The 12,302-nt window shown below is 38.1% G+C and overlaps 1 protein-coding gene across 1 annotated transcript; it reads left to right on the forward strand.

Moving 5' to 3' along the window:
- The first annotated feature begins 2,984 nt into the window (after positions 1-2,984).
- Positions 2,985-9,721, forward strand: hoxc1a (homeobox C1a). The gene is made up of 2 exons (XM_055049403.1): positions 2,985-3,791; positions 8,980-9,721. Exons 1-2 carry the CDS (start codon positions 3,254-3,256, stop codon positions 9,315-9,317), a joined length of 876 nt encoding a protein of 291 aa, XP_054905378.1. The 5' UTR covers positions 2,985-3,253; the 3' UTR covers positions 9,318-9,721.
- The last annotated feature ends 2,581 nt before the right edge of the window (positions 9,722-12,302 follow it).

Genomic DNA, 12,302 nt, shown 5'->3' on the forward strand with positions numbered 1-12,302 from the left:
CTCTATCACAACGCCAGATGAGCCTTTCACTCCATAAACCCAGGGACTGATTCCGGTCATCCTCTTCGCATTTAAGCTGTACTGCCTCCATTTACAAGTCTGGACCGCTACCGGGTTAATTCTGGGTTTTTATAAGGGTCGAGGCCTGACACATGATGAGACTCAACGTCATTGCACAAGTCTGTGTCAACATTGGCCACGGCATCATAATGTCAGCAGGGTTCAGGCCAAGCTGAGGAGCTAATCCAAGCACGGCCGGGCTGATCCCAGGACCTTGACTCCCTATTGACACACATCGGACCATGGACACAAAACAAATTAGCGTCAGTCAATATCTTCTCGCTCCTCCGGCATTCTGACAAAGCCACCAGGAGCTGCCATGTTTACCTCACCGGCAGGCAACAGTGGCACCGAGGCATGGGTGGGCTGTGGTGATTTTAGTTAGGGTGGGATTAACGGACATCAGTATAAATTGGATGGATCCGTATTATATATAATACTTTTCCAGTTTAGGACAGAGAGCTTCATTGGGGTGCATTTTTATTTGTCAAGGAATTTGTTTATTTATATTGCATTTCTCCATATCTTCTTTTCTTTATTTCTTTTTCCTTTTACATTTCTTTCATTCATTTCTCACTTTATTTTTTTCTGTCTTTCTCTCTTTTTTTGTTTCCGAAGATCTGTATTTGATTGCAAATCCACAAACTATATCAGGCTATTTTTAGGTCAAATATTCTTTATACACATTCCAATAACACATCAGTTCTGGTGTGTGGTCAAAACATGAAACTGGAAATATGTTGTTTGTTGCCGTTTGTTCCTTTTTTTTTTATTGAAAAAAAAAACAAACATTGTACTAGATCAACATATTTAAAAATTCCAAAAACATTGTTTTGTTATAATTTAGGTTCTGCCACATGTTTGCTATTTGAGCACCCTCCTGGCCATTCCTTATAAAGGCACTGCTGTTATAAGGATGGAAATTCCTTCTGTAAAGATAAAAAAAATGTGTATTTTTTAAATATTGTTTGCCTAAGTGTTTGTTTTGTGCAGAATAAAAGGAATGCATTAATTTAATGCTTATAAGTTGCTTCTGGTGGGTTGCTGGATGGAAGCAGTTCCGAAATATCAGCTAAAGATGTGTTATTGAACAAAATGTGCTACTTATGTAAAACAAAACCTCAAATTTGCCAAACAAATATGTGACTGGAATGTAAATAGATTGCCTTTATTGTACTATGAAATAAGCATGTTGTTTTAAATGTAATCTGGGGCATAAAGGGGGTATAACAGAATGAGGCTGCTGCCATTTTTTAAAATAGAAAAAAAAAAAGAAAAAAAAAGAGGTTGCTTGCACTTGTTTTTATTTTTCCCCTCCCTCCACCCCCATGCCCCCACCACTCTCTCTCTCTCTCCTCCCCCCACCCTCTTTCTGTAGCCTCTTCCCACCCCCTCCTCCCTCTGCTGAAAGCCATTACAGAAATACAATTTCTAATACCTCCGCACAGGTCTTCGATCGACTGCAAACAAATTTATATTCAGGCGGTAAACAGAAAGCTGCAGAGATTTATTTATTGAGTGCGGAGGAGAGAAACAAGCGAGCGCGTGAACCCTGGGTAACCTCCGAGCTGACACGAAGATGGATCCGCGCGCCATGCAAATGCACGGAGAGAGGGGGATATATTGCACTCAGTCATTCAGCACATCGCTGCCTGTAGAATCCCATTAACTCCCACAGCTGAGACCATATTTCTGCGTTGTAAGAGTGCGGTTAGGAGTTGTTCATTACGCTGAATTATTTTGTAATTACTACAAACTTAAAATACATAGAAAATATTCAAAGATTATATATATATATATATATATATATATATATATATATATATATATATATATATATATATATATATATATATATATATATATATGTTAGTGGTCCAAATTATTTATTCATTTATTATTATTATTATTATTATTATTATTATTATTATTATTATTATTATTATTATTATTATTATTTCTTTTACAACTGACACTATTTATCAATAGAGAGAATATTTAACATGTTCATTTAAACGGCTGAACTGAATAAGTCGTAACAATACATGCAGATTACAAGCAAGATTTGTGTCAACTTACTTTTCATTAGTCAGGCGAGGCATGGCTGAAAACAGACAAAGTTAAGTAAAAGCTGCTAATGAACAAATGCTTTAAAAGGTTGAGTGATTGAGGAAAAAAAACTTCTAAAATGCTAGAAATAAGTGTTTTTTTATACTAATATAAATACACTTTTAGTATATTTATAAAAAAAATAATTTAGATGTTTTAGGAATATTGTCACTTCCATTCAATGGATTTATTTATACAGATTTGAAAGTAGGTCAGAGTTGCACTTTGAAACTTACACTTGAATCTCTGTTCCATCCAATAGCTGCTCATCATGCCTTATGTATATTATATTATATTATATTATATTATATTATATTATATTATATTTTAACATTTAATGTCAGTCCAGTAATCCTATTTTTACATAATATATAGCAATGTTCTAATTTATTATTCCCTGTTGAAAGTGTTTTTTATTATTATTATTATTATTATTATTATTATTATTATTATTATTATTATTATTATTATTACATAATTCTATAAATAAATATTTTGTTTCTCTTGAACTTTTAAAATACCAGTTCCCTGACCTCTGAACCCATTACATGTTCCTTTCACATCTCACCCAGGAGTTTTTTTGTTTTTTTTTTTCCTAGCAGAACCATCGTATAGTTTTTTTTTCTTTCGTTTTTTTTTCCTTTTTTGTTCTTTCTTTTTTGTTCTTTTTCTGAAAAAGAGGTAGCGCATCTACATAATCCATTAGCTGCTTCAATGTGGTCTTATATCATGCTAATTTAGCTTTGAGGGGGGAAACGGCTCTTTTTTTATTGTTGCCGTGATAGATAATCTTTTTTCTTTTCTTTTCTTTTTTTTCTACAAAGATTTGGTCTGAAGCACAACTTCTTCTGAACGCTGACTGTTGATGGCGTCACCTCCTACCTGTCCGGACAGGTGAGGTGTTTGTGGAGGCCCCTTCGTGTTCGCTCATTGTCCTTTCAGGTCGTGCGCAGCTTTCTGCTCGCTCGTCCGGTTTCAGCGTCGTCTTCCCCCCTGATGACAGAGATGTCCGGCTATTGGCCGAGAACGAGAGGGCACGTCATCTCCATCAATCAGGGGGGACTGCATGGTTCTCCTCTGAGGAATGTCCTCGCTCCCTGCACGCCCCGTCCAGCCGCCTGACCGTGTGGCTCTGGACGCAAGAGAGGCCGGGCATGAACTGCACTCCCGTCCAATGATTATGCAGGGGAAAGGTGATAATGACATCCTATCAGGAGGGGAAAGCAGCCCCCAGCTCTTTGCAAAAGAGGTCACGGTGCTGGACCCGGGCGGCAGGTCTAATCCTGAACTCGAGGTGGACGCATCTCCTGGATTTTATTTGCCTCTGTGCGCCCCTTCGGACAACAGTGCGCCCCCCCTCCCTCTCCCACCACAATGTGGAGAGCCAGAGTGGCTCCCCACACCGGCCTCCCCGCACTCCTCCAGCGTCACCTGGAGGTGCGTGGCAAAGGGGTCGATCGCCGAGACGCATCACTGCTACTTTGGGTCACTTACAGAAGAACTTGGCTCCTCTTTTAACTCTGGAGCCGCGGAGGGATGCTTGGACTGTGGAGCTGCTTTGGACAACAGGAGCAACAAAACTTTTGAGTGGATGAGGGTGAAAAGAAGTCAACATCGAACAAGTAAGTTTTTTTTTTTTTTTTTTTCCTAAGAGATCATTGAGCGCGTTTAGAGTTTCTTTCTTCCACACACACGATAACTTTTACTGGTAGTCGAGAGCATTTTGCAAAAGTTTTAATCTTGAAATAAAACGAATTTTTCTCGAAAACAACTCCACCAAAAAAAAAAAAAAAAAAAAATGAAACTAACACGTTCAAAGTGCCAGCAGTAACTGTTCCAGGATACATTTGAATATGCGCACGGCTCAGTTACGATTTCCTTAACGGTTTCATGTGAGGTTGCTCATTGCTTTGCTCCACCTCCTGCTCCACGCAGACTGTACAGAAAGAGGGAGGGCGAGAGACAGAGAAAGGGCCTGCTCAGCCACAGTGTACATTCAGCCCAGAGAAGGTGATAAATTATTTACCCCGGCTCTTACTAACCAGCAGACTTTGAATAATGCAACACACCATCGCCTGTCCGGATTCACAGGAAGTTGAGTAAAACTTACTCTTGTAAGCTGGATTGCTCCCCAAGTATTGATTAGTTGTCTGTTTATAATGAAAGCCCTTGTGTATTGATTTCAGTTTGAAGCACCTTTACATGTGTCCACCTTTTTAACATAATTGCTGTCACAGATCATCATTTCATTGACTGATGAGTTCTGGGCAGAGAGCCCAAAGAAGAATACATATATCCCTCCCCACCCCCCCAAATCCCCTCCGGCCTTAGAAATACCCAATCAGGAACTAATGTGAAGAAATGTCTGAAATTTGTATGAGTGATGGGATCTCATATAGATCATTCACCTGATCAATAGTGTCACTTGACTGACTGGACACTGGACCTGGGTTGGGGTGTTATACATTTTTCCTTGAAGGGATATTTATACCAGTGGTGGTCTCTTTCTGCTGCAGCCCTGATGCTCAGCAACCAACTTTAGAACTCTTCTGAAAAGAAATGCAAGACATTTGCATTTGATTAACAAAAAAAAAAAGCACAAAACATATCTCCTCATGATCTTGTTGCGAGCTTTAAATTTATAACTTAGGGAGTAAAGCAGTTGATGTTGGAATTTATGAATTACTATGGATTGAGTCATACCAAGATTTTATGGGCCCTGAAGCAGATTTTAAATTGTGGAGCTCAATTTACAATATCTATTAAAAGGTAGTCTTATCATTTGATCTATGTTGCAGTTGTGTTGCAAGGCGTTAATTGTTAATTGTTTATTCATTTCTTTGCAGTTACAATGTGCACAAAACATAAATCAAACTGCAGAAAATGCTAAACTAGTCAGATTAAATTCGGACTGTTAGAATGAATGTCAAAACTAGGACTATTTTTCTGAGCATGACTCCTGCTTGAACATTTTTCAGTTATAGTAAAACCTTTAAATTCACATAAATGCCATGTTGTAAAGAATTGTATATAATGCTTAATGTTCTTTTAAACACAAGTACAAATTGGAAGTTTCACAATTTTGTGCCCAATCGATTACTTCACTCTCGCCTTGCACCAGTTCTGATTGTGGTGTACAATTCAAAATTTTCAACATCCAATTGACACAAATCAAAAGGGATTTTAGTCATTTAGCATCTTATCCACAGAACATTTTATGTAATTACAACTGGCAGTAATATAGAAAAAAATGTGTCCGGAAGAAAATACTTATTTTTTGGTTATATATTAATAAGTTTGCAGTTTAATTACTTGAAATCACCTCCAACTCTTACTACACAACAGACATGATTAAAATAGCATTATGAAATATGAATAACTTTGAAACTCTGAATGTTTCCCTGAATAAGATCTCAACTTGCATATGAGCCTGATTAAAATAAATAAATAAATTTAAAGTTTAGATTGTGAAAAATTACAAAAGCTTCCCTCAATTAAATACTGCAAATTTGAATTTTAAAGGTCTATTATTTGTGTTAGAGGTTCAGCATTTTTAGTAATCCATAGTGGTTTGAGATTTTATCTAAGAGTGCTTATGCTTTAGGCTGGCTCTGATTGTAGTGTGCTTTTTACATTTTGAGCTTTTAATCTAAATATTTTTTTCCACTTTTGGAACATCCGTATTAAAACTATGACAACCCTGGTGTCACAGAACATTTTGCCTCTGAGACACAAATAACTCCAGCAAAAACCATTGACCCCAGTTGATTTGAACAGACATTGAGTCAATGCCCCCTTCTGGCCCAGGTAACCCAAAACTGAATCTTTGCTTGCGTATGCCTTGGGCTGGCTCTGATAATGTCATAACATTTCAATTTGGACTTCCAGCAAACTAAAATGAGAAATCACTTTAGCAGTTCCGTAACATGCATTTGTAAATATCCTTGTTAACTTTATGATGCACATCTTTTATTGCTGAACTTCTAGCCTCTGAGTCAAAACACCATAATGAACACAAAGTCAGGAAGGTGGTGGTACCAGCTATTTATTTCTTTATTTTTGATTAGTTTGCTTATGCTGAAATCTACATAGGGAAGAGGTAAAACCAGCAGAAAATATGTAACTGAACACTGAATTATGACAATTACTGGAAAACTGCAAATATTTTCTTTTTTTATTCTGCATAATCCCATCAATCAGGGTTGTCTTTTTTTGTTATAACCCTGCATAAATTTTCATTTTAAACTTGGAAAAATTGTAAGTCTTTAAACAAAAATGGAAAACATGTTTTTGTTTCCAGATCTATTTTCTCTTGTTAATCCCTGCTGACCAGGGGACAACAGTTGGGGAGTAGATTCCTTATACAGTTGACCCGGCATTGATTACAGTGTACATTTTATAATTTTGCTTCAAATAGACATAAATATTTATTTCTGTTTGAAATAAATATTAAACGTGTTTCAAATCACATAGAAATGTTTCTTTGCACGTTACTTAAAAATCTAACTTGACCAATAACTTACGATTATTTTTATGCTAAAATCCACAAAATTAAGTTTTCACTTACCTTTGATCCCAATTATCACAACCAGAAGTATAAATGTTGCTAATAAGCTTATTAAACAAAAGTATGGCAACATTAAAAGACCCTCAACAAAACATCTGCCACTTTTGGACAACTGGCTTCTGTCTTGTGACAACAAAGCTGAAATTATAGAAAGTGATCATCTTTAAATCAGACTTGATTTATGGAAATCATCTGAAGATCATCTATGTGGTGCTTTAAAAGTTCAATTTGGAGAACATGTGATTTAAACACTGTTAAATTCTCAAACAGTCCTAAAATTAGCATACTAATTTGATAACATGATATTTATTGTCAAATATTAGATTTTTGACAATAAACTCTTGAGAGAGATTTTATTTGTCAACCAGATCATGTTTTGGTCTGAAAGTCACTCTATCCTTCCATCATAAGAGCTGCTCTTCTGAACCAAGTCTGTGCACTTGGAAAAAAAAAAACATTTTTCTGTCAAACACCCACACACACACACAAAAAAAATATGACTGTTTTTGTAGTTTTGCTGGTATTTCTGCCCTCTTTCTGCATCTCTCTGATGGAGATGATCTGTAGGAGTAGCTCATTAGCACCGCCATGTAACTGGTAAAAAAAAACATCATCAGTGAAAGTGTGCTTTCCTTTAGAGGTTGCATTGGTTTTTGGCACAAAAGATAGTCTTGAATATATTCTTCCATGCTGAAAGGTCTCCACAGACCCGCTGTAACCTGATCTCCTGGCTTGGTGTATATACTCCCTGTGCGTCATTCTTCAATTATGCCTTGACAGCACCTGAATTACTGTGGGCTGGATGCCCAGATGACTGAGGCAATGTGTATTGATCTCTCCCCCTTTTCTCTTTTGCTCTCCTTAGCTTGAGAAGGGACCTTCCATTCTCTTTGCTGGTTGGCTATTTTAAGCATGCAAGTCATTCCTCAAATATTTAGTTTGATTCTTATATGCCTTCTGGCTGGCATCAATTCTATTATCTTTGCAGCCATTAATCAGAATGTGCATGCAATTTGCACTTTTGAGAGTTTGGGCTCTGAATTACTAACGGCGTCTGTGTATCGGTCACTCACATTCACTGCCTCCTGGTGCAACTTGGTTATCATCCCACATCTGTGTTTTAAAATATTTATTTTAAAACACAGATGTTGACATTTATCCCATAACTGACCTTTCCATCTGCTGTGCTATTGCAAGTGGCTGGAGGCCTGTTAACCTTCCCCTCAATGAAATGTGGTGGGAGGAATTACTCCACACCTGGCTACATTATGCAGCAGCAGCAGCAGCAGCAGCGTTTTCTCAGAAGCAAAAGACACACTGATGACAAGCCACAGTGTCAGCGGTGAAAAAATCAAAATATAGCTGCGGTGCTTGTCATTCATTGCAGATAAGTAGCACAGATGATACTTTAATGTGTAACCCAGAAACCTCAGAGGACACACACAAAAAAAGTGGGGGGCATTTGTCATTATGCAGCATTTGAACGGATTTGTATACTGTTAAACTGTCATTGACACAGAAAAAAAGCACCCAAAGGCAAATAACAAATGATTCAGATGAATACAGTTAATGGACTGTTAATGCAACACAGTTATGTGAATCACCCACCTTCCAATGCAGTGCAGTTTTCCTGCACAGTGGGATGATCTATTAATACATAATGCTAATAGCCTTGCAGTAAACGAGCACTGTCCATTCAAAGTTCTTGGATTTTCAAACTTCACTTGCGAAGCCTCCGACTCTGATCTTCCGCTTAGCAAGTTTCTTATCACGTGTTTTCTTTTGTGGGTTTTTTACGGCCACAGAAAGATTTTGTGATTTGCCTGTGGGCTGTGTGTAAAGTTGATAGTTCTCTGAAATACATCTTTGTCATACAGACAGAATTATAGCTCAAAGTGTGGAAACAAGCTGGCTCTGAGCCAGCGCCGCAAATCAGTTTTATATGATCTGAAGCCTGTTGGAAGCTGCCCCACCTCCACCCGCTATCTGTTAATCCTTTAATTATTTCTTCGATGTTTACTATTCCCAAAGAATGAAGTTTCATTTATTAGTATTATTATTAGCTACTACTATTTTTAGATTTCCATTCATTTTAGTGAAGTTTTAAAAGTATTTATTCACACTTTTCAAGTCTGTGCGTGCATAATTTATTTAAGTTCTTTGTTTGTTTGGGGTTTTTGTGTGTGTGTGTGTTTCCCGTCATTGATCGTGCTGACGACCGTTTTAATGCCCTCTGTTCCCAGGCAGGATGCACATGACCTGTGGTGGCTTCAGTGCGGGCCTCTGCGTGGAGGAGGTTGGAAGCCCGGCAGAGCGCAAAGCCGCGAACGGGGCCCCAAGGACTAGCTTCAGCACCAGGCAGCTGACCGAGCTGGAGAAGGAGTTCCACTTCAACAAGTATCTGACCCGGGCCAGGCGGGTGGAGGTGGCTGGCACCTTGCGGCTCAGTGAGACGCAGGTGAAGGTTTGGTTCCAAAACAGACGCATGAAGCAGAAGAAACTGCGGCGGGACCGGCTGCTCTCGGACGCCCGGCTTCCTCTGCAGGACGGGCCCGGCCAGGAGGACTGCACCTGTCCCTGAACTTCTGAACCGTACCCGAGCGTTAGAGAGCGACGGCTCCAGCCAGCCAGCAGATGTTTTGATTCGTGTTTGCATCGTTTGCAATCAGGCGTCACCTTTATTTGTTTACCGCGATGGATGCTGCACTCCCGACGAGCGCGATGGCAGGCTCCCTCCACGCAAGAACGGGTGCAAACGATTTGTCATTCACCCCGGCTTTCGACTTGAAACTCTGATTTGAATATTAAAATGAATGCCATTCCATTGCGCTCCAGTGTTCACAATGTAAACGAAGATACAAAGTTCTTTAATTGACCGTGGAAATCCTTGGGAGGCTATTTGATTATTTTGGACCATTTACCAGGAGTTGATTTTACTCGAGCATGGCCTGTTTTAATCTGCAGGAACCAGATCTTTCGTATAGATGCAAGCAAGCATATATATATATATATATATATATATATATATATATATATATATATATATATATATATATATATATATATATATATATATATATATATATATATATATATATATATAATCTGTTTGTTTGCAGATACTTTACGTGTGTACTGTGTTAGACTCGCAAAACTTGTTTAATATTTTCATTGTCCTGCGTCCACGCAAGATTAAAATGCAGTGATTGGAGGACAGATTTATCGACCGCACTCAGTATTCGCGTATCGATCCGTCGTGATCCATTCATTGGAGGGTCTAATCTGGGGAGCTTTCGCACGCATCTGTAACTGCATGTTAATGGAACGCGCAGAACGCCCCGATCGGGAGCTGTTCCGCTCTTTATCGCCTCTATATATGCATCAGAAAATGATAATTTGGACTTGAAAGCTCATGCGGGAAAAACAGACTATAAAAAGGGGGAGAAGGGGGGAATGAATGCCACTGCTGGTTTGCGGATCGACCAATAAACTGCACTGCTACCAGCACTTCCCGCAGCTCGATACTCCTCCCAGATTCGCATCTCATCTCGTGCAAAGTAAATGACTGTAAACACGCTCCTTAAACACTGTTGTGCTCCTGCTTTCACAATTCGTTTCATTCATGTTAATGTCTTTCATAATATCAAGCTATGAGCCGTCATCCACATTAATTCTCTGCGAGGGTACATTTTGATTAGCTTTCAATTAGCGTCTTTGCACTGGATATTATTGCTGCTAAATCCTAAATGAATCACAAGAGAGCAGTGGAGACTGGTTTGGAATAAGCCGGCATAAAATTAATAAAATATTTATTCATAACTTTGTCCAGGTTATCTAATGAATGACTCTGGTCACACATTGTTTTGGTGGGCACATGCAGGGGGCTGCAAGGCCAAGCAAATGTATGCAGTCACACCAGAGTTCAACTCTCACCTCCTGACCCTTATCTTGCCTCGGGACAGCACTGACCCGGTCAGTAGCTCCAGAAACGAAAGATGCTCCATTACTTTGGATGACCTCAGAGTCTGAGATTTTTTTTTTCTTTCATTCGACTTCTTTCAGCAAGTGACTCCCAGCCCTTTTGTTCTGATATATTGGTCTCTATGTCCACACAACAATATTTCATGGAGCTGAATAGCAGAAGGACCAGCCCATATGATAATTGTTCAAATTATAATTTCGAACCAAACTAGATGATGCATTTTCTCCACCTAGCACTAACCTAATTTTTTTGCCCTACATTGCTCATTTTAAGAGGCCAAAAAAAAATAAAAAATTACATCTGGCTCACTTTATAAATTGGATAAAATACTATCTTAACATGTTTGGTTTTCTAAATATAACTCATTAAACTAGTTTCAATGAGTTATAAAATTTCAGGTTGGAACTCTAAATAGGATTTGACACTTATAAAATGTGTAAGTATTTATTTAATAGACACTCACTACTTGCCATTGCCACCTAAATGATTTTTAAAAGTAAAAGAGGAAGTAAATGTTTATTCAAATGGCACATTTTACATATAAGATGACCTCAAAGTTGTTGTTTTTTATGATTGCAAAATTCACAAAAACCAAGTAATTTGTAAAAAAAAAAAAGCATTGTTGATTAAATAAATTATTACAACATCTAGTTTAGAAAAGAGACTAACATAAAATATATATACTGTCTGATTTAACAACTTAAAATTAAAATAAAACTTCATGAATTTTTAAAGTTAAGACAGAGCTCTTTTTCAACTTTCAAAATAATTTTATTTCAGAAATGTGGAATAAAGAAATATTAAGCTTAAAGGAGATTTAGTCACAAGACTGTGATTTAAAAATGTACGCCGTTTTCAAAATGTTCTAACTTTGCATTCACACAGGACTCGAGCAGCGTTGCACCTAATTTATTGCAGATTTGCATCTAGGCAAAACAAAAACCATTATGACTCCCTTTCTCTAAACAAAATAGGCTAAATTGGATTGTTTAACAAAACCTTCAATGATGTCCACTGTCCTTAAAGTCACCTGGAACACGTTGAAGATGAAGATAATGATGGTAACATTGGTGATACTATGATAATAATAATTTTGTAATTCTAAAAATAAAAACATGGCCTCTTATGTCCACTCTTGCTGCTGAGAAGTGTGGTTGGTCAACCTTTTCACTGAATCTTTCATCCTCTTCTGCAGACAGGTTTTCTTTGCCCCAGAGCCTTGTGGTTCCAATGTGCATAGAAAGCTGTTTGCAGCAGGTGTGCGGCGAGACTTCTTCTCAAATTCAGCCTTACTTCATCACCGTTTTAACAGATTCACTTAGAAATAGGAACCAAATATATGTGCATCATAAGGCAGGGTTGAAGGCGGCTGGAGAAAAAGAGTTGATTCCTTCTGGGTGAACCATCGCTCTAATTTCATTCTGAGGCAGCTTCAGCATTTGCGTCTTAACTGATGAAAAAGAAGAGCTGCGTTGTTTGCTCAGACCTGACATTTTGCTCGAACGCTCTTGAGTGCAACCCTGATGAATTTCTGCTTCCTCTGTAATTCCTCCCTAAAGATGTACGATTGGTTCAAGAGACTGA

This window comes from Poeciliopsis prolifica, unplaced genomic scaffold, assembly GCF_027474105.1.
Source record: "Poeciliopsis prolifica strain line A6 unplaced genomic scaffold, Auburn_PproV2 SCAFFOLD029, whole genome shotgun sequence".
Taxonomy (NCBI): Eukaryota; Metazoa; Chordata; class Actinopteri; order Cyprinodontiformes; family Poeciliidae; genus Poeciliopsis; species Poeciliopsis prolifica.